The sequence below is a fragment of the Protopterus annectens genome, chromosome 4.part0 (genome assembly GCF_019279795.1).
Source record: "Protopterus annectens isolate FY-2018-M chromosome 4.part0, PAN1.0, whole genome shotgun sequence".
Lineage (NCBI taxonomy): Eukaryota > Metazoa > Chordata > Ceratodontiformes > Protopteridae > Protopterus > Protopterus annectens.
This window is the reverse complement of record NC_056733.1, coordinates 121051339-121075283: the sequence shown is the minus strand read 5'-3', so window position 1 is coordinate 121075283 and position 23945 is coordinate 121051339. Positions and strand designations below refer to the sequence as shown.

At 42.0% G+C, this 23945-nt stretch overlaps 1 protein-coding gene across 1 annotated transcript in view; it reads right to left on the bottom strand.

Annotated features, from left to right (window-relative positions):
• Window positions 1–23945, bottom strand: part of LOC122800225 (ubiquitin carboxyl-terminal hydrolase 36-like) — a 1786736-nt gene that overhangs the window by 983251 nt on the left and 779540 nt on the right. The window contains exon 11 of the mRNA XM_044069718.1: window positions 23771–23871. Within this exon, the coding sequence (XP_043925653.1) occupies window positions 23771–23871 (101 nt within the window). The remainder of the gene's footprint in view (window positions 1–23770; window positions 23872–23945) is intronic.

Here is a 23945-nt window from a genome sequence, read left to right as displayed (position 1 = left end):
CATTGGGAACCTCCAAACACTTGACCCAACCCAGTTCCGCTTTGTTAAGGGCAGATCATGCCTACTAAACCTGGTTGACCTCTTCGAGACGGTCACCAAGGCCATAGAAGAGGGAAAGGTGGTTCACACAGCCTACCTTGTCCTCACCAAGGCTTTCGACACCATTTCCCACTCAGGTATTAAAGAAAAACTCACCAGCCTGAACATAAACCCCTACGTCACAAGAAGGGTTGCCAACTGACTTTCAGACAGAACTCACACGGTAAGAATAGCGGGCTCCAGGTCTGACTCTAAACCAGTCACAAGTGGTGTCCCGCAAGGCTCGGTCCTGGGACCCCTACTGTTCGACATATACTTCTCAGAAGTACAGGCAAACACAGGAGGACTATGGCTAACAAAGTTCGCCGATGACTGCAAACTGGGAGCCATAACTGACTCTCCGGCTGACGCGGACATCCTCCAAAAGGGCCTTACTGAGACGGACACCTGGTGTCAAAGTCATGGCCTCAAGCTAAATGCCACAAATGCATAGTCATCCCATTTGGGAAAAACAGAACACCTACAAATTACCACATAGGTGGCAGCCCCTTTAATACAGAAGAAGTAATAAGAGATCTGGGGACCCAGGTAGATAGTAATCTCTCCTTTGACAATCATATTGCCAAAGTAGTTAGGAAATCCTTCTATGTGGCCCCTCTAATTACTAAAGGGTTCGCATCTAGAAATAAAGAGGTTATAGTGCCCCTCTACTCATCACTCATTAGACCCATCATAGAGTACAATGCCCCATTTGGGATGTACCTCACAAGACACTTCCAACAGCTGGAAAGACCACAAAAGTACCTCACCAAGAGGATTACTGGTCTCAAACATGTGTCCTATGCAGCCCAACTGACAAAACTCTGGCTGTACTCAGCGGCATATCGCTTACTCAGAGGTGATCTCTGCCTGACTTACAAAGCCATGTCCAACTCAGAATTGATGGACATGCTCCACCTAAAGAAATCCAAGTCACTGCGAGCCACGCGCTCTAGTGATCTAAACCACGCCACAACAATAAATAGAACATGCTGGAGGGATAGATTCCTGTCACAGAGACTCCCTATGCATTGGAACAAAATTCCAAATTACATCAGGCAGAGCCCCTCACTAACACTCTTCAAGAGAAACCTTGACGAGTGGATGGGTAACAGAAAATACACCCCTGGGATCACTTCATTGGCTCTACTTGACAGAGGATCAGTTAATTAATCAATGGGGTGGCGAAAGCCGATACATTCTGGCTAGGCTTATAAATGCCCACGGGCAGATAGCCTAGTACCTACCTATGAACCTAAGACTTAAAATGCGGATCTTGCTTCTAATTAAGAAAAATATCCCATTAAAATACTACAAACAGAACAGGCAAACATCTGCAGAGATTCCTCATCCAACTAGCTGAAAGTGCATCTGATACTTTGAGGGGGGGCATATCTTTGAAAAGGTTTGCGTTTGTATACATGCGCACGCACACACAGATATTCGTGTACAAGTCTGCACATTACACATGCACACAACCCCCAGCATCATCTTTCAATGTTGCCAAGCAAGTTTCAAAAGAGATGTAGTCCACTGGTTTCAACAAAAACATGATATTGCTAGATGACTTCAAGATGAATACTTATTATCAGCATAAGCAGAGCTACTGATACCTCTTTTAATGGCCTGGAGAAGTTAGTGAAACACCTAAAAAAAGACTTAACCCTACCTCACGACTGCATGTTTTTAGATCTTATGGTCAGTATTGGCCACTGCTTTTCTTAATAGGTTAGTTCTACCAAACAGCCTGACTGACCACTGACCTATCTTTCAAGATGGTTAAATACCCCCAGGTTAGAATGGGAAAACTGATTTCAAAAACTAAGGAATCAGGCTTTCAATGCCTATAACAGACTGGACTGACATCCATACACAGGGAGACAAATCCCAACCAAGTTTATCGTACTTCATCAACCAAGAATCCACAGAAGAAAACAGCCTTTCCCACAGGCCCATATAGAAAAAACACGGCACATACCTGCCCCATAGCCAACAACCAAACAGTAATGGAAAACCATATCAATATCAGCCTTTCATGCTTCTCTCCCCAAATCTTTGTTTGACGTGTATACAAAAAAAATATTTACAGGCATCATCTTTATCTGTAGCCTTAAAATCAATCACTTTCCTCCATGGATAACCTACTATCAAATGCAACAGCATCAACAAGCCCCCCACCCCGGCTGAGATCAACCCTCATCCTTTACTTAAATGAAATTTATAGCACACAAGTGTAATATCTCTGTAAAACGTTTAGAAAAAAAAAATCACGGGCAAAATGTCAGCAGGTTTCACCCCATTTCTCCATGGCTGGCAGCTTCCCTAACTAACAAATCCATTAGCATATTACAGTCTTTCAATAAGTGGAACTACACTCTTTCAAACATACAGTCATTTTATCTTTGTCCAAAGTAGTCTCGCTCATCCTCCCTACAAGATTTACAAACTGATTACCAACCTATGTCTACCAGCAAAAATCTTTGTAAAAATATCTATAATCTGACTACATAAACAAATAACTTTTGTCTGATAGTCATTTCATGTTTTCTTTAAGGTTTTTGCACTGTAACAGCATTATAAACAATAACGGAGAGAGTTTATAACCTAAACAATGACTTCTTTAAAACATGCATTTTTATAAACACAAACAGCATTCAAAAGTTAAATCATTCCTCCTTACTAGCCAAGCTTAAAAATTTCAACTTCTGCACAAATACTATAGCTTAACTTACAAAACTACCTGACAAACTGCAGATTTAAAGTTAGTGAAGACTAAACTATGTCAAAGGCAGGTGCGGTGCTTACATTTGCAGTGTCCGTGTTCGGTCCATTAATATGTTTGCTATTAATATCATGAGACCTCACTTCCTTACACATATCAACACAAGCTGATAACCAACTGTAATGTGAAAAAGCTTTCTCTGTCCTGCTATACACCTTAGAGATTTCTACAGCTTACAGAAATGGGCTCCCAAAAACACTTCAGTTAATCCTAAGAAATCTAGAGTAATGTTGTTTACTCCCCCAAAGGTGAGCAGAAAAAAGAATGTATGTCCTTACCATAACATTCCATCTATGTTGTCGATCTTCATTCATTCTTGATGAATGGGACTCTGTTCCTGTCCCCTCGGAACCAGCTCGGCTATTATACAGCTCATGCCAGCCAAAAACTCTCGAGCTAAGGCTCTACCCACCCACAATGTCCCTTCTCTCCATTACCTCAGATCGAGTTTGCAGTCTAAGTACAGGAAAAAGACAGAAGCCCCGTCTAAGGCAGAACCCTACAAACCTCCCAGGACAAAGATCCGATCCTCCAGAAGTCCTTTGGAGGGGGCAGGTGGATGGGATGTCAAGAATGAATGAAGACCGACAACACAGATGGAACGTTATGGTAAGGACATAACTTCTTCATCTGATGTTGTCAATCTTCATTCATTCTTCATGAATGGGACAGAGTCCCCAGCTACTATAGATCCTCGGGTGGCCCTATCGAAGGATATTCCTGGGTACCATAGATCCAAAGGATGCTCTTCCCCTGGAGACCATATCTAATTTGTAACGAGTGATAAAGGTATGAGGAGTTGCCCATGTTGCAGCTACACATATTTCTTCCATGCAGGCCTTGGAATGAAAGACAGCTGAAGTAGATACAGATCTCGTGGAATATGCTCTGACTGGAGCAGGTAGTTTGAGTTTCTTCAGATTGTAGACAAAGGTAACACAATCCCAAACCATCTTGATTAATTAACCTTGGAGACCAGTTTACCCAAAGTGGGTCCTGAAAAGGATACAGATAATTGGTCTGATTTTCTAGACAGTTTTGTTCTGTCCAGGTAGAAACCTAACTGTCTGTGGACATCCAGCAGATGCAAGCAGTAATCACCTTCATTTGAAAATTTTGGTAAGAAGACAGACAAGTCTATAGACTGGTTTATTAGATTCTAATACCACTTTTGGGAAAGGGACAAACTGGTTTCTTAGTGACACACTCTCCTTGTGAAAAATGATGTAAGGATGTTTCACACACAGAGCCTGTAATTCGGAAATTCTCCTGGCAGAAGTGATAGCCACTAGGAAGAGGGTCTTCCAAGACAAAAATCTGAGGTTGCAAGTAGCTGCTGGCTCAAAGGGGTGTCAATCTACAGAATGTAGTACTACAGTCAAATCCAATGGCGTGATAGGATCTTTGAATGAGGGTTTTAGATGTAAAGCATCTTTAACAAAGATTTTGCATACATGATGAGATATCACGGAATGGTCATCAAATCTGTTGTGAAAATTGGAAATAGCTGCTAATTGGACTTTGATGGTGGAAGTAGAAGTTCCCAGTTCAGATAATGAAGCTAAATATTCCAGGACCTTATCAACTGATGCTGAAAAGGGGGTCTATATTGTTTGCATTGGCCCAAATTGGAAATCTCTTCCATTTGCTAAGGTAGAGTTTCCTAGTGGATGGTTTATGGGAAGCTAGAAGAATCTTTTGTACTGAAGAAGGTAAGTTGTTCTATTTGGCACTTACTAGAATTATAGATACCAAGCAATCATCTTGAGATTCTGGAGACTGGGATGCACTTACTCCTGTGGGTGAGACAGCAGGTCCGGAACTGGATCCAGAACCAAAGGACAGTGAAGAAGGTGAGGCCAAAGGAAGGGGAACCAGAACTGACGGGGCCAAAAGGGTTGAAATGAGGATCACTTTGCTTCCCAACCTTTGGGCTTTCCTCAAGAACTGGGGAATCAGTGAAGTAGGGGGAAAGGCATAAAGTAGTCCCAGGGGCCAATCAAGGAAGAGTACTTCTCTCGGGGACTCCTTGTGAGGGGGAATTAGGGCAAAAATAGCTGCTGCATTTGTTGTTTATCGCCGAGGCGAAAAGAACGCAGCAAGGATGGCCCCAACAACAAAAGATTTTCATCGCTATGTTGTGACAGAGAGCACTCGCGAGACAGGAGGATGCATCTGCTCAGTTTGTCCGCAATCACATTGGAGTTTCCCAGGATATGTGTTGCTATCACAAAGCGGTTGGAAGTGAGAGCCTATTGCCAAATCCTGAGGGCTTCCCAACACAGGGGGAAGGATCTGGTTCCCTCCTGCTTGTTGATGTACCAGACTACCTACATGTGGTCTGACTGGATTGCAACTGTCCCCGAAGGAAGGGCAGACTGAAAGGCTTGCAATGCTAAAAGCACTGCCCTCAATTCTAGGATGCTGATGTGCAAATTGGCCTATTGCCAGGACCAAGTGCCTTGTACTGTCTTTCCCAGATTAATGCCCCCTGCCCCAGTCTAGGAATCGTCCATGATCACTATGGCTTTGGGTGGAGAGGGGAGAAAAGGTGCAGCCCCATAAGATTTCTTCTGACTTCATCCACCAGGACAGATCCTTTTTGCAACGATTTGTTATTAGGATTAGATGAGACATCGGAGGAGAAAGAATTGACCACTGTGTCACCAAAAGTCATTGAAACAGCCTATGACAGCTTCTTAGGGGTGCTACGGTTATTGTCATTGCAATGGTTCCCAAAGCTTGAAGTACCAGATATGCAGGGGCCTTCTTTCCGGAAATGATTGTCTGAACCTGCGACCTTAATTTCTGTAGCCTGTGGAGAGGAAGAGAGACTATACAAGAAAATGCATTTAGTCTTGCACCTATGAATTCTAGATCCTGTGTAGGAATCATATGGAACTTTTCCTTGTTGATTGAGATGCCTAATGACTCGGCGAGGTGCAGCATGAAGTGTGTGGTAGTAAGCAGTAGATGCCTGGAAGGGGCAGGTCAGGAGCAAGTCTAGGAATGGAAACACTCAAAATCCTCATAGCCTCAAGTGAGCTGTTACCACTGCCATGCATATGGTGAACACCCTGGGGGCTGTGGTGAGACCGAAGGGCAGAACTCAGAATTGGTAATGACTGTCTGCCAGCCGGAAGTGGAGATACCTTCTGCAGCATTTGTCCATCTTTATGTGGTAATACACATCCTGAAGATCTATACAGCACATCCAATCATTCTTCTCCAGAAAGGGAAGGATACACTGAACTGTGATAATCTGGATCTTTGTTTGTTGAACAAACGTGTTCAGTAGGCTGAGATCTAATAATGATCTCCAGTCCCCTGTCTTTTTTGGCACTAAAAAGAATCTAGAGTAAAATCTGGATCCTATTTTGTCTGGCAGGACTTCTTGGATGACACTTTTTTGGAGCCGCTTTTGAATTTCCACTGTTGCTGTATCCCTCTGATTGGGTGGAACATCGGATATTCACTTTTGGGCCTTTGGTAAGAGACTGAAGGGAATCTTATAACCTCTGGTGATAATTCTCTGCACCCAAATATCTGAAGTTATCATGAGCCAAGCCATTTGGTGCAGTGAAAATCTTTCCCCGACTGTTTCCAGAGGTAAGCAGTCAGGGTCTCCTCTATTCAGGAGCACTGGTAGGTTGCCCAGAATTATGTGGACTCCCACTGCCACAGGGAAGGTGTCTTCCATTAGAACTCCCCCCTCTGCTTTGGGGGAAGTAATCACCACATGGGTCCTGAAAGGCCCTTGGGATTTCTTGAACCACATTTTTTCACTCCTCTGATTTCCAGAATAGAACAGTTGAGGAGTAGAGAACTGAATGCCCACAGCAGAAAGGGTCTTTCCATCTTTTTCACACCTGGCTAGTGTGCCTCTAACTTTGGGGACAAACAAAGAAAAAACATCAACAGGAGCGTTGACAAAGGGAAGACCTGAAAGGCTCCGCAAAGTCACACAAGCGCATCAAGATGTGGCACCTTATGGCAACACCTGTACCTGCTGCCCTAGATGCTCCTTCGGCTGCATGAGCAATGAGCAAGATGAACGAGTTTGAAATGGACTCCAGGGTGGCAAGCTGAGAGGCAACTTTATCCCGTACCTTGCCAGACACAGCTCCTGCTATCTGAAAGCTCAGTTATTAGATTCCTTTGGTGTCTAGTGAAATGTGCCATGAAATTCATGGACCCAAGAGAGAAGGTCGATGACACAAAGACAGGCTTCCCAAACCTGTCCATTGTCCAAAACTCTCGGTTGGGAGGATGGACAGTAGAATTCTCCTCGGCAAGTTCCTTTTTGGTGGTCAGCGCCAGCACCACCATAGCATCTGCTCCTAAACCCTTTCCCCAATGTGGCTGGTCTTCTGGGGCTGACAAAATGTTATCTGGCCTGCAGGGAATGGACTCTATGGAATCAGGAGCCTTCCACACCCGCTGTATGATAAACTTACTGAGGTCGTCAGTGGGTGGGGGTCACCCAGGAGGCAGAAAAAGCTTGCAAGAACACAGATTCCTCAGAGGATGGGTTTGAGGACTTCCAATCGCCCCTCTGTTTTAGGATTTCTAGGATGTCTCCAGACATCTTCAGAGGGTGATCGGGGATGAACCCTCCTCTTCATCGTACTCGGTGTCTTCCATGACAGATTCTTCTGGAGAATCTAGGTGCTTCCTCTTGAAAGTCTTCTTACGGGGTGATTCCTCAGTGGGGATTTCTGAGTAAGACTCAGAAGAAGAGGGACCCTGAACAGGAATGTCTTGCAGCTTCTGTGCCTGCTGTCCTGACTTAATAGATTGTGACAGCTGTGAACCACAGGATACAAAAATGTGACACTCAGACGTAGATGAAGCCAGCTGGGAGCCCACTGAGGCCAAAGCTCTCTCCATGATCTGGAAGGCAGGCCTACCTGAAGAGGGATGGGAGCCCAGAACTGAGAAAGACAACCTCAGAATGGTGGTCACACCCCGCTCCGAAGAGCCACCCTCCAAAATAGGAGCAGGGGAAGGGGTTGAAATCACCAGGGCCCGAGAGCCAAAGACGGTCCCATACTAACATCCGGAACCATAGTGAAGCTCTTGGAACCAACAGCCAAACCACAGTCCCGAGTGCGCATCGGATCCAATGGTTTTGAAGACATCAGAGACGACCCTGGTACTGAGAAAGGATCTACTGTCGGAACTGAGACAGTTGGTACTGGGATAGCTGAAGTGGTGGGGTCCAAATATTGGAAAGAGGTCGGAGGAGGAAAGTCCGGTAGAGTCCTGGGAGAATATGCCTCTGCTCCGGAAGGGAAGTCTGTGTAGGTGCAGGAAGACCCCTAGCCGCCAAAATCTGGTCCACCAATTTAGTCAGAAAGATTTCTGGAAGAACGGATTGAAATTCCCGAGGGAGATGCTGGCCTATCAATGAAAGACTGGGGAGTTGATCCAAAAATGGGTCTACAAAAGGGGAATATTTAGTCCTGGGAGGTAGAAATGTCTCGACTCTCAGCACCATAGGCTGTTTAGCAGAAAGGGAAGCCAGAACCAAGTGAAAGGTGAGAGAAGTAGAGGAAACAGTCGGTCCAGAAGAGGCGCCAAAGTAGTCAGTATCAGTGCAAGTACCTTCGGTACCGATGAGGACCTAGCAGTCAGTGCCGAAGGTTGTTCCTCAGTCATTTTTGCAATCTTAGCCCTCGGTTCTGAAGACACGGAAGAAACCAGCAACCTATGAGGTTTTAATTCTTGTGCAGATGGTGAGGTCGGCACAGAATGTGTTTTCTTTTTTTGACTCAGATTTAAGCAATTTGGATGACTCTGCCTTACAGAGGGCTTCTTCAAAGGTGGATTTTAACAATCCTTTTAGAATAAACTTATTGCAGCATTCTCCCAGAGTAGGGGCCCTGAATCCCTGGCAGATCTTGCATCCAATTTCGTAAGTGAGGCGCACCCAGACAGTACACACAGGGAAGACGCCCATCTGAATTGGGTATCTTTCTACCACAGTTCTGACACTGTTTGAATCCTGACGTGCCCTTTTGCTTATCCACCATGTTTTAAATACAAGACACACAGGCACACACAGATAAGGGAAAGCCAGGAAAATAAAATATATATATATATACCAACAATGGTATTCAGAAGTACCTGGAAGGGTAAAGAAGGCAATGGAGAGAAAGGTGAAGAGATACCAACAATGGTATCAAAAAGTTACCAAAAGGAGATAGGGAAAACAAGTTGCCAACGAGGGTAACGAAGAATACGGTTAGGTAAAAGGGGGTAGATTAATGCAAAAAACACACACTCAGGGGTATAGAAAGAAAAAGAAATATCTAATATTTCAAAATGATAAAGTGTTAATCAAAAATAGAGTTTTTATATTTATATATATATATATATATATATATATATATATATATATATATATATATATATATATATATATATAAATATAAATAAAGGCACTTAGCGGAGAGTATTGGCTGACATCTTATTTTTAGAGTGGTAAATGAGACCTGAGGTAATGGAGAGAGAGGCATTGTGGGTAGAGCCTTAGCTCGAGAGTTTTTGGCTGGGACAAGCTGTAGAACATCCGAACCAGTTCCAAGGGGTCAGAAGAGTCCCATTCATCAAGAATGAATGATGATTAACATCAGATCACTACTTCTGATTTTCAAGAATCCCCTATGCAATCTGACTCCGAACATCAACCAGCAAGATATATATATACCTCATTTCTGATATCCTATCCTTTATAGTTCACAAAGAAACAATAGTAGATAACACTCTAACTCAATTAAAAAGATGCTTTGGTAAGGATTATACTCAAGTTGAAATTAGAATATTGGTTTTCTATCACTGTACTTCATTCTACCAGTAACTCCCAGTTACTATAAATCAAGAAAATTAAAATCCATTGCTTTGTCCTTTTGTCAGACCTTCTAGTACACCACTATGTGCTTTAGAACATTTCCACTGGATGCAAGAAAGCAGCAGATTAACTCTCCATTTTCTAAACACCTTCCTTTATGAAACTATCAAACTTTAACTAAGTACACATACAGTAATCTAGCTGTTAGAACAACTTATTATTCTCTCAGAAGCAAGAGCAGTGAAGCACTTATTTCACAAAGACTGGCTTGGCCACATGCAAGGAGTTACTGAGTGACGTCTATAATCAAGACCAAAATGCCTTAAAGCAGTAGTCTCCAATCTTTTGTGCACCATGGACTGGTTTCATGTAAAACAATTTGCCATGGACTGGCCAATGCATGCACATAATAAAGTGCATGATAAATACAACTCACCATAACGCAGAATCAGTGGAAAACCTCAGCTTGTTTCCATGCAACAAGATGGTCCCATCTAGGGATGATGGGAGACAATGACACCAGAAGTGTGCTCCTTATGTCCAGTCTGCTCAATTTCATTTTGGTTGCTGTCACTACAGAAAACCTTGCTTGATAAAGACAGGATGTTGGAAATGGAAGCACGGTTTTCAGTGCTTTTGTGTAGATCTCAGGTTATCCGCCTTGATTTTAATCCAGAACGTTGGCAGAGCTGATGTTGTCTCAAATGTACTTTTAAGAGCACTGTCATTTCCAGTCTCAGTTGATCATCTTCCAGCATTGACAAAGTCGATTCACCTGGCATGTTCACATATAGGTTATGAATCCATTCCTTCCCAGTTCGTAGATCTTTTGTCAGTGGGAAGTAACACTCGAACTCTTTTAAAAGCAAAGACAGGTGATCATGCACCAGTTGGGAGAATGAAGGCCCAGGCTCAGTCTCTTCCAAATCCCTGCTAATTTTTAAAACATGTCAAATATCCCTATGTTCACTTGCTGCCCCCACAGTTCCAGTTTAGCTCTGAATGCAGCCACTTTATCTGCCAACTTGAAGACAGTTGTCCTTCTCTCCTGAAGTGACAGATTGAGTTTGTTGAGTAGGCTGAATATGTCACACAAGTAAGCGAGTTTTGCGATCCATTCGATGTTATTGAAATGTGCTGCCAGTGGTGACTTGTTTTTCTAAAAGGAATCTCTGGAGCGGCTCTAGTAACTCAAACGTGCTGGTCAGTGATCTACCTTTAGAAAGACATCAAACTTCTGTATATGAGAAGACATTTGTGCTCTACGTCTATCTCCTCACAAAGCTGCTACAACAGCTTCGAGTTAAGGGCATGTACTTCAATGTGGTTAATAACTTTAATGACATAATTCAAAATGCTGTTAAGTTCAGGTGACATTTTACGGCAAACCGGCATTTCTCTGTGAATGGACTACTTATATTTACAGTATAGGAATTTATTGGAAAACGTGGTCTGTATCTTCTCTGCTGCCAGGGATCACACACACACTTTTTCGGTTTCATTTATTTTTATTTTACACTAAGCAAAAGTGCTGCTTAGTGAGTGTAAAATAATGGCTCGATCGATCTCACAGTTCACGCTCTCATACACACAGTCTCTTCTGCTTCCACACACATACATTCTGCTTTCATACACACATTCACTCACATGCAGACAGAAACACACTCGTACACATACACACACACTTCTTTGTTTCACTCTGCACCTAAAGTTTTTATTCTTTCTGTGCTGCCCAGTACCAAATGATCCACGGCCCGGTGGTTGGGGACCGCTGCTTTAAAGCAAGCCTAGAAGAGCAACTACTTATGTTAAGTCAACACATTTTAAAGCCAAAGTGTAAATTGGTGCCTCCACTCAAGTTTTTACCACACTGTTTATTGCACATCTACTACAAAGATGCTCTACATGCTTATGAAAGGTTTCGTTGTTGGAAATCTTTCATTTTTTGTAAATAGCAAGGAAATACCTGATAACATTTTGTGTGCGCGCGTCTGTCATCAACTCTGTTAACTGCAATACTAAGCACATATTTACCTCTTCTCTTAAATATACACCTACTGTTATACTTAATGTATATGTCCTGTTGGGAGCTCAGGTTGTAGTTGAAAAGCATCAAATGACAAGTCCAATTAACTAATTAACAAGTAAAATAAAGGAAAGGAAACAAACCACAGTGTATTAAAAAGCACAAGAGTACGTATGCATATTATGCACACATTTCCACATAAATGCTAAACAAATCTTTATGTCATTTCACTGTTTTGCATTTAACCTAATCTTGGCTTCCTTCTGGTCCTGAGCATGGCTGAAAAAAGGATAACATTATGGATCAAATATCTATCCATTTAAACCTCAATCTGTAGAGTATGGGAACACAACCCTGACTAGTTACAGAGGTGCTGGAACAGGCAGGTGGTCGAGGCAATGAACAGCCACTGTTAGCTTGCTCCATATGGGAAAGGAAGAGGTGTCTTCTCATTAGTTGATCACCACAATGCAAGAGGAGGCTTAAAATGCACTGAAATGTCTGTGACCAGGGAAACTGGCCTCATAGTCTTAAGCTGGTAATGGCAGCCTGTGTGTGTGTGTGTGTGTGTGTGTGTGTGTGTGTCAGCACACACATGTAAAGAGAGGGCACAAGAAGCCCCACAAAGACTAAGGTGCTCTACCAGCCACTAGAGATGGGGATTAGGATCAAAGAATAAACCTGCTGTTTCTCAGTAGGAATTAAGATGTATGTAGCTGAAGGTAGTTGCACATTCAGTTCTAAGTGAAATTTACAAAGATTCCTTCATGCACAGAGAGATGTCAGCTGTTCTTTTCTCAATGCTGACCACTTTTACATGGAGACAAAACTGTCTTGCAGGTGGAAGTTATTAACCTTGAGAGTTCTGAGCATTCTTTGCTGACAGAAATGCAAAATTTAGAGGTACAATGGCAACTAGTTCAGTGAAAAAATAAAGTTGGAAATTATGGGAAGTGAATAAGATTGCAGACTCCCTAGAAGCCTGAATAATTTAATATATTTAACACATCACAATACAGTTTAGTTTTATTTAAAGATAGCCAGTGCTTTTCCCCTTAGGACTACAAGTTAAAGTTTTCTGAAATCATATAAGCTGTTTTTCATATCTGAAAGGGAAATAGAGAGGAAAAAAAGATTAAACACCAATTGGTGTAAGTGTGAACACAGGCTGTAATGTGTTTTAGCATGGGTAACCTTAACTTTATTCTATGTAATGCCTGAAGGTGCTGATGTGGGTCAATTGCTCCTATATGGAGGGTTAAACTTCATTTTTTGAAGATGCATACTGTTCCGTGCGTTTCTTGTAAGTTAGCAAAGGTGTTCTGAAAATTAATCTAGTTTTTTGTTTGAAGATTTCCATTTAAATAAAAAGTCTTGAAAGAAGCAACATACATTCAAAATGGAGGTAAGAAAGAACTATGTACAAGATCAGCTTGCCAAACAGCATGTGCATGTAAGACAGATGTTGGACATAAACATTTAAAAAACTGTTGTGTACTGTATATTAGGTGAGAACAATAGCTTTCTATCATAATGGCTATGCTATCCATATTATCTTGGAACATAAATGCCTTACAGGTATAGACAAAAACGAAAGATTATTAAACTGTATTAATATGTGCAAATAAATTGCAATGCTGCAGGCAATGCATTTGAAAAGAGCTGATCATGTGAATTTGACAAGGAAAGGATTTCAGGATGGATATTCAGCAGAATATCACGGACAAAAAAGATGGGTAATAACACTGATTACTAGATGAGCTCCAAAAGTGACAGAACAGGAAAAAGACAATGGTAGATTTGAGTTAGTAAGGGGCTGTTGGGCAAGGGATGAAGATTACACTGGCATGTATTTACATTCCATCAAAAACTCCTACTATAGAACTTAGGAAAATTTGGGGAGAAATAATCAGCTTTTAAGAGGGAATATTACTTACAGATGGGGACTGGAACTTGATTTGCAACAGTGAGGATGGATCAGGGGGACCTAGAAGGGAAAATACAACAAAAGAGGGTAGAATTTAGAAGAAATTTATGAAAATACTTTGTATGAGAGAGACGAATTCAGGAGCAAAAACTCAGAATCTACATATTATTCCCCAAGGTACAATAACTGGGCTAGACTGGATAGAAATGATATTACACAGGAACATACGGATTAGATTGTAAACTTTGATACCTATCCAATAACTGTTTCAGGTAATGCAAAAGAGACAATGGTGCTTTACCACTTACCTGCCAAAAAGAGAGGAATTTTAATGAATGAGAAGTGGAAATTACTCGAGAGTTAGTTATTTAAGATATAAATTTCCTCAGATGTGATAGCTAGTGAGTGGGACAAAATGAAAATAGAGTTTAAAGATAGAGTGGAAATAAAACAGAAAGCAATATGGTTAAGAAGTAGGAACAGCACAACAACTTAAGCAACAGAAGTAGAAAGGGTTGTTGCCAAACATAGGGAGCCTATACTATAACAAGGAAAATCATCAGAGATCCTATGGCGGTATTAGAGATATTTCGGCATTTTCATTAAAATATGCATAAAGCAGAGGAATGTGGAAATTAAACAGCACAAATGGAAGTATTTATGGACAACTTAATTATGCTAAGGACAGAGTCAGATGAGTCTCAACAACCAACAGTTGAGATGGGAGAAGATGAGAAAAATGGGGATGTATAATCAATCTGCAGGAGATTCTTCAGGAATAGACCATATTCCTGTGGAAGTTTGGAGGGATGAAAGTGATAAAGTTCTGGAAGACTATTTAACAGTACTTTAAAACTAGGGGAAGCACCAATGTTCTGGAAGAAAGCCAAAAGGGAGCAAAGCAAATTACATTCCTCTTCAACCTGAAAGCCTTCTGCAAGAACTTGGGAATTAATGGCAATGGGGGAAATGCAGACCGGGAGGCCAAGCATGGACTAGAGCATCCATTGGTGAGTGTTCCTGAGGAGGGATCAAGGCAAAGTACCTGCTGCATTTGCTGTTGAGAGGGGAGGCAAAAAGGTCACAGCAGGGTTAACCCCATCTTTGGAAGATCACATTTGCTGTGGGCTGGTTCAGAGACCACTCGTGAGGCATCAATAGGACTTGGCTGAGCGTGTCCGGTAGGATGTTAGACTCTCCTGGAATGTGGATTGCCACTAGGAAGTGCATGGTACAGATCACCCATTGCCACACTCTCACAGCTTCTCGGCAAACGGCGTAAAACCTGGATCTTCCTTGTTTGTTGATGTGCAAGACCAATGACATATTGGTCATCTGTACTGTCCCTAAAGGAAGAAAGCCGTATAGCTCTTGCAATGCCAAAAGAACTGCTCTCATCTCTAGGATGTTGATTTGCAAACTTGGTCTCCTGGGACATCCATAAACTTTGAACCGTCTGACCCAGATAATGCCCCACCCCCACCCCATCTGGGAGGCGTCCGTGGTCAATGTGGCATTTGGAGGAGGAAGAATGAAGGGTCATCCATGAGTAACATTTACAGAGTGAAGCCACCATAACAAAGATTCTTTGCATACTCTGGAAAGTCTGATGGGAAGACTTAGAGGATTTCTGTGTATAGACCACTGAACTGCTAATGTCCATTGTAAGATTCTCATGTGAAGATGTGCTGTGGTCAAAAGGGGTATTGTGGCTGCCTAAGAGCTCTGAGAATCAAACTTGCAGGGGGATTTCATATGGCCAGAATTTGTTTGACGTGAAGGCGTTGGCTCAACACTCGAGCCACTGTGAGACAAGCCCGAGAAACTGTTTTATCCAGACAGGCCCCTATGAAATGTATCACTTGAACTGGTTTCAGCTGGGATGTCTGTAAGATGAGAGTTATGCCAAGATGTGGTGCCAGCTGCAACAGACGATCCCTGGCCTAAAAGAGAACATGCCTGGTTGGAGCAGTTAAGTGCCAGTCATCCAGATAGGAAAATATCTGAAATCCCTGCAGCCTGAGATGAGCTCAACCACCACCAAGCATCTGGTGAACACCTGGGGGCTGTGGTGAGACCAAATGGGAGTGATCTGAAATGAAAATGACTGGCTCCTAGCCTGAAACGATATCTTCTGGAGCACCTGTCCATCTTGATCTGGTAGTATGCATCCTCCAGGTCTACTGAGCACATCCACTCATTCATCCTCAGTAGAGGTAAGATGGATTGAACCGTGACCATTCTGAACTTTATGTTCTTTACCGATTTTTTCAGCAGTCAGGTCCAGAATTGGCGTCAAGACCCCTGTCTTTTTGGGCACCAACTAGAACCTGGAGTGAACACCTGATCTGACTTGATTGGGGGGGGGGGGCTCCTGGATGACTCTTTCACAGCAATTTTGCGACTTCTATGGCTGCAACCTCCCTCTGGGGGAAACACCAGGAAGGAAAGACTTTTGCCTTGGTGTCTCTAAAAAGGAATAGTGTATCCTCTGGATACGATCCTTAGTAACCATCAGTCATTTGTGATGGCTTCCCAGGATTTGGGGTGCAAGGAAAAGCACCCTCCCAACTGCCTCCAGAGAAAGGCAGTAAGGCAACCATTCAGGAGTGCTGTAAAGGTCTGTATAAGGACTCTCGAGACCCTTGGTTCTTGCAGATCCCCCCCTTGCCCTCGTGGGTGCCATCTACCATTCTGGCTATTTCCCCTTCTGCCTTTTGAGGAAATTTCTCCCTAAGAATCCTAAAAATGATGCTGAGATTTCTTGAACCACATGCTTTTACTTCCACATTGGTTCTGGAGAAGGACCTTTGGGGGGGTAGAAAAACTGATTGTCTCCCGAACTGTGGGCCTAAAAAAGGTTGATCCATCAAAATGCACACTGAAGAAGGATGCCTTGAAAGGTTCCACAAGTCACACAGCCGCATCCAGGCATTACGACTTACGGCAATGCCGGAACTGGCTGCCTTTGAGGCACCCTCTGCAGCACAGGATATCAGTCTCATGGACGCATTAGACAGGGATTGGAGGGTGGCCTTTCTGGAAGAAAAAAACCTTCTGATCCTCTGCAGACATGGACCCGGGGCAGAGCTAGAGAGTTACTTAACCAGGTCCTTCCTTCTCTAGTCTCATAAAACAGGAAATGTAGTTAAGCACTCTCAATGTAAAAGTGGCAGAGGAGTAAACTTTTAACATATCTGTCCAAAGCTCTAGACTCCTTGTTGGGATGGACACAGAAGATTTGTTGGGCAATCTCATTTTTGGTGACTGCTGCAACAACCATGGCATCAATGAGAATACCATTAGTCCAGAAGGGAGCATTCAAAATTTTGTCAGCACACTTGGGGATGGACTCTACTGTGTCTGGTTACTTTCATGCTCTAGAAGACACCAACTTAATGAGAGGGTCTGTAGGGGAAGACACCCAGGATGTACATGGGCTAGACCTGAAAGCTTCCAACAGCACTGTTTCCTCTGGGAAAGGGTTTTGGGAAGACCATCCACCTCTTTGGCAGAGGATTTCTAAGATGTCTCCAAAGGAGACATCGTCCGGTGGAGATCTTCGGGACCCCTCCCCCTCCTCAATATCAGTGTTAGTGGTAACAGATTCCTCAGGGGAATTAATGTGCCTCCTCTTCCACAGTCTCTTCCGAGGAATCTCCTTAATGGGATGTTCCCGGCAAGTGTGGGAAGATCTCTGAGTTCCACAGACTGGACAGCTTGGAAGCATCCTGGGGTTGGCTGCCCACATGGTAGAAGAGAGGACTCAGAGAAAGAGGGCAGGGAGAGGTTCCACGTGGATGAGAATTGAGGGTGTCCCAGTGTGGGAGTAGACCCTTTCTACCACCTTGAAGGCAGAAGGACTCAGAACACCTGACAGCAGCCCTCCCAGGGCCGAGGCCACCAAAACGGACATCCCTCGGCGCCTCTGAACCTTCCATTCTGAAGGGGTAGTCAGTGAAGTGACAGATCCGAAAACTTTAAGAGTCAAAGTCACATCCCCCGTACAGACATCGATGCTATGGCTCTGATACACAATTAGAACAGACACTGTAGGCACTTAACAAGTTGGAGAATAGTTGGAGGTAAAGATGTGATCACTATTGGCTCCTACGCCTCGGTTATTGGGACTAATGGAACAGACAACTCCAAAACCTAAGGTCAAATCTGAAAAGGAACCAAGGGATAGAAAGGGGAAAGCCTACGGATCCAGAAGGGGACAGAGCAGGCAAAATCCCCATCTGAATCTGTGCTTTGAGAAATTGCCTCATCGATCTACCAACGTCCTTACCCGATAGACTACGAAGAGACCTGATGGGGAAGGATGTGGAAGTGGGTCTGGAGATCTTTTTTTGGAATGAAGATCTCTGAGCAGAAATGCTTGGCCCTGTACTAGGGACTAACGTATGGGGTGGAGAAGCAATAGCAGGAACTGAAGGAGGAGGCTCAAAGCCTTTGGTTCCAACAGTTTTGGCACCTTTTTAACAGGCTCTGGCTGAGAAGGAGGAGACCTGTCTGTGGAACATTTTCTTGCTTCCCGGGCCTATTTGTGCCTTCTGGAGGGGGTCTGAGCCCCTGAAGTAGAAGGAACGGTAAGAAGGGAAGAAGGCGGCAGCAACTCCTTGAGGATCAACTTTAATGGTGGTCTGGCAAGGCTCGTGGGTGGAAATGCGCACAGACCGAACAGTCACTGTTTAACCGAGAAGGCCCCAAGCAACAGAAGCACTCCCTGTGGGCGTCAGACAAGGGAATCTTGTGCCCGTACTTCTTGAAACCTAAGGGCTTATCAGCCCTGTCTGACTTAAGATTCAGACATGACAAAACCAAGACTTTTTTTTTTTTTTTTTATTTAATAGAAACAGACAAGTGAAGTTAAGGATGGAAAGGTTATGGTGGACAGAAACCTGAATGAAAAGCTAGCAAACTCTGTTACAGAACAGCTAAAAAGGTAGGAAGAAGATAAAGGACAAAGAAGAAAAGTTTTATATCAAACTTACTGCAAAAGAATGTACTGAAATGGGGAGCTCAAGAAACCTTGCTGCTTGTTTGACAAGTGGCAAATGAGATTTGAGGTACTTGGGTGAAAGAGGCATTATGGGTAGGGAGGAGGAGCTCAAGCTTCAAATCGCAAGCTAGTGAAATGGCCGAGTTCATTCAGAGGGTCAGAACAGAGACCGACAGGTTAATGAACAAATGAAGATGACAAGATCAGATCTTCATTTTTTGAAGATGTACATAGTTCTGTGCGCTTCTTCTAAGTTAACAAAAGGTGTTCTGAAAATGAATTTCATTTTTTGTTTCAGGACAGCCATTAAAACAAAAAGTCTTGAAAAAAGCAACATAGGTTCAAATGGAGATAAGAAACAACCATGTATAAGATTATCCTGCCACACCGTGTGTGCATGTAAGACAGACGCTGGACATAAACATTTAAAAAACTGTCATGTATATTAGGTGGAACAATAGCTTTTAATGATAATGGCTATGCTATGCATATTATCTTGGAATATAAATGCCTTACAGATATAGAAATAAAGGAAAAGATTACTGAACTGTATTAATAAAGGCAGAGTGCAAATTGCAATGCTGTAGGAAACACATTTTGAAAGAAATGACCATGCGAATTTGACAAAGAAAGGATTTCAGGATGGATGTTCAGCAGAATATCAGGGGCAAAGAAAAAGATGAGTAATAACACTGATTACTAGATGGTCTCCAACAGTAACAAAACAGGAAAAAGACAATAATGGTAGATTTGTGTTAGTAAGGGGCTGTTGGCAAGAGATGAGGATTACACTAACATGTATTTATATTCCATCAAAAAGTGCTATTATAGAACTTAAGAAAATGTAGGGAGAGATAATCAGCTTTTAATAGAGAATATTACTTACAGGTGGGGACTGGAACTTGATTAACAACAGTGACGATGGATTGGGAGACGAAGAAGGGAAAATATAACAAAAGAGGGTAGAATTTAGAAGAAAGTTACAAAAATATTTGGTATGGGAGACATGAATTCAGTAGCAGGAACTCAGAAATTACATATTACTCCCTAAGGTACAATAAGTGTGCTAGACTAGATTATAAACTTCGATACCTATCCAATAACTGTTTCAGGTCATGTAAATGAAACATTGGCACTTTCCCACCTACCTGCTAAAAAGAAAGAAATTTAAGGAATGGGAACTGGAAATTATTTGAGAGTTAGTAGACAAGATATACATTTCTCATCCAGGAAAAGAAGGTCATTGTTCCCCTCTACTCGTCACTCATTAGACCCATTATAGAGTACACAGCCCCTTTTGGTATGTACCTCACAAGACATCTACAACAACTGGAAAGGCCGCAAAAATACATCACAAAGAGGATTACCAGCCTCAAACAGATGCCCTATGCAGACAGTCTAAAAAAACTCCAGCTTTACTCCGTCGCATATCGCCTACTCAAAGGTGATCTCTGCCTAACATACAAAGCTATGTCAAAAACCAGAGCTGTTGGACATGCTCCACTTAAAGAAACCCCAATCCCTCTGAGCTACACTCTCTAGGGACCTAAACCTTGTCACCACAACACACAGAACAAGCTGGAGGGATAGATTCATGTCCCAGGGACTTCCCATACTCTGAAATAAACTACCTCTCTATATCAAACAAAGCTCCTCATTAGCACTCTTCAAGAAAAATCTTGATGATTGGATGGGAAATACGATATTCACCCTGGGGATCACCTCTGTGGCTCTGCTCGACAGGGGCACAGAAAAATAATTTTCTTGGGTGGCAAAAGCCAAGGTAATTTTCTGGCTAGGCTTATATACGCCCTAGGGCCAAATAGCATAGTACCTACCTATGAACCTATTAAGACAGGATAGCTAGTGAGCGAGGCAAAATGAAAATGGAGTTTAAAAATAGGGGGAAATAAAAGAGAAAGCGATATGTTTGAGAAGTAACAGCACAACAACTTAAGCAACAGAAAGTAGAAAAGGTTGTCGCCAAACATAGGGGAACCTACATTATAACAAGAAAAATCATCAGAGATCCCATAGAGGTTATTTGAGATATTTTTAAATTTTCATTGAAATTTGCATAAAGCAGTGGAAGGTGGAAATTAAGAAAGAGCACAACTGGAAACACTTGTGGACAACTTAATTATGCTACGGTCAGAGGCAGATGTGACTCAACAACCAATAGTTAAGATGGGAGAAGATGAGAAAAAATGGGGATGTATAATCAATGTGCAGGAAAGTCTCCAGGAACAGACCATATTCCTGTGGAAGTTTGGACAGGAGAAAGTGATAAAGATCTGGAAGATTTTATTTAACAGTATTTTAAAAGGAGGGGAGGCACCAATGTTTTGGAAGAAAGCTGTGGTGGCTATATTACCCAAAGACAGTAAACACCCATCAGACTCGGCTTCATATAGATCCATTTCAATTTATACCATGATTATAAAGTGTTTATGTCAATACTAGCTAAAACAATGGCAAAGGTGTTGCCAAAACTGAATGATATGGATCACTGCAGTTTTGTGGAGGGGAGGTGAACATCTGACAACATTAACAGAACAATAACGATCCAGAGGGAAGCTGAATAAGAAAATATCACTGTTACTGGTGGGTCTTGATGCACAGAAAGCATATGACAGAGCAAGCTGTGATTTTATCAGTTGGGCAATGGAAGCATTTGCATAGCCAAATACAATAATAAGGTTAATCAGGAGGCTATATGAAGGAACAGAGGCTAGAATTAAAGTGAGAATTGTGTTTGAACAGAGGAATTAAGCAGGTGTGTCCTCTTTCCCCTTTGTAATTTGTTTTAGATTTAAAGAGCCACTGGCAAAGAAAATAAGGGACTCCGAAATGCAAGGATATAGTTGGTATGGTAATCAAGAAGAGTTTGCTTTATTTGGAGATGATATTATTTTGTATCTGATAAATCCAGAAAAGGACATATTGGTATTTTGGAAAATTTTGAGACAGTTTTAAGTATTTTTGGGATATAAAATTAATTTATCTTCATATTATATCCAAACACAAATTGGCTCAGCAATAAACATATGTATGGGGACATAAGATGAAGCATTTAGGAGTTTGGATTAAAAAGGCTTCTGTTATGGCAGTTAAAGGATATGTGGGAAGAGATTAAATGAAAGAAAAAAATAAGAAAATGGTAGCTCTTGTTTATGGCTATGGATAGTATGACAGAAAGAGTGAAAATGCTTTTAGTCCCTTTAGTTTTATGTACCGGTCAGGTATACTTTTATCAACCAGAGGAGACGATGTGGACAATAATAAAGGGATGAAGGAATTTATCTGGGAAAGGAAGAGGACAAGAGTTAAGTGGCATATGTTGATCCTTCCAAAAGAACAAGTTGGTTTAGGTTTACCTGATTTGAAGTGATATTTTAGAGCTACACAGTAAAGGCTCATAACACGAGCAGAAGATTATAAACCAAAGTGGAAAGAGCTGTTGATGAAGCAGAGGAGAAATTCAAGAAATAAGGAGACAGTGGGATTTTGAACCTAGATCCTTTAGAAGAGGAACAACCACCATAAAAACATTAGATTCATACAGCAGAAGAAAATATTCTATGAACTAAGCCAATATGAGAATAGAGAAAGGAGATTTTGCCAACAGGGATGACTGCAAGTAAGAATACAGAAAATAGGCAATAAGGGTTGGAATTTACTGGACAAAATTGGTCAAGGAACCAAGTTACTGGTAACTAATAACTAAAAAAGGAAAAGGTGACAGTGGGATGAGGCCAAGACAAAGTCTGGACTGCATGCGACATTCTGCCTCTTTACCAGGGATTGATAACAGATTATAGGTAAAGAGAAAGGGATAAGGGAATCCTAAGTAAAAAAAAAATCCCAGGTAGAGATTTTAGCTGAATCTAGAACAGAAGCTGGTGTTAAAAAGGAATAATTAGTAGGGTATATAAAATACTGCATGATAACTACAAAATCCGATCAGAGGGGGTTAGAAAGATTGGAAGAGAGACTGGAAAAGCAATGGGAGGATATATGCATGGCTCGCTAGAACACCACAAAGTCCAGAAGGTTTAGCATTTTTGCTAGGAAGTGTTTACATGATTATTTTTACACCCCGAGTAAATTTCAAAGAATTTCTCCTCAGGAAGGCAGCAAATGCTGCAGGTGCTTTGGGGGAATAAGCCAACTGGGAACACATGTTTTGGGAGTGTAATGAGTTGGCAAATTTTGGAAATTCCCTGCAGAGTACTCTCAGAAATTGTGTGTGAGCAATTGGGTGTAATGAAGGAAATTATTTTTTGAGATGGGACACTGTATCTGAATTGCCTAGACACAGTAAGGCCTTGTTAAGTACAATTCTTTTGGCAATTACTAAAAGAGGAAAATCAAGGTCTAAACCAACTGTATTTGAAGTACTGGATATTATCAAAAAGATAGAAGTACTAGAAGAAGGATCTTTACAAAAGGGAAAGAGCAAATTGCACAGAAGTAAATGGAAAGTGTGGGGACAGTACATGCAAAATAATGTTCAGAGGAAGAGGCGTGATTACTAAGGGACGGCAGGAATTGAGCAAATTATGTAATGTTGGGTTGATGATGGTTATAAAGAAAGAAAATATATGTAATGTATAGTGTATGTAAAAGGAAAATGCTAACATGGTTTGTTTTCTTTTCTGTTAATGTACGTCTGCCTATGTCTTAAGTAATAATTAAATAAAGAAGTTAAAAAAATACAGACCTGCTGGTGGCTGCCTGTATGATGGCTACTCTGGCCTAAATGAAACAATGGGTAGGTAGGTAACAGAAGATCTGATGTTTGGCGGGCAAGGCGAGGGGGGGAGCACCCAGGAAACAATCGACCCAATTAACAAATAAAAACAATTACACTCTCCTGCAGCGTATTCCACAAAGAGAAAGGACCAGGTGATTAAATACATATCATACCAATATACTGTGCTGCAAGCTCTCAACATTAGATTACATGCAATATTTAACACAAATATTTATGATTCATAGGGAATGGCTCCATTTTGCCAGGCCTCATCTCAACAGGAAATGGCTCCATTTCACCTCATCTCACAAGATGTTACAGCACAAAGTCTGAGAAGACTTACCTTAAGTAGAACAGCATGTAGGCCTGCTGATTTAGCACCACCTTGACATTGCTAGCATGTACCAAGGAGTCATTCATCTGGTACCACTGCCCATTGCTGGCCTGCAAAAAAAAAAAAAAAAAAACTGCATAAACAAAGACAGTCACAGCATTACGCAACATGTTTGTGAAAACAA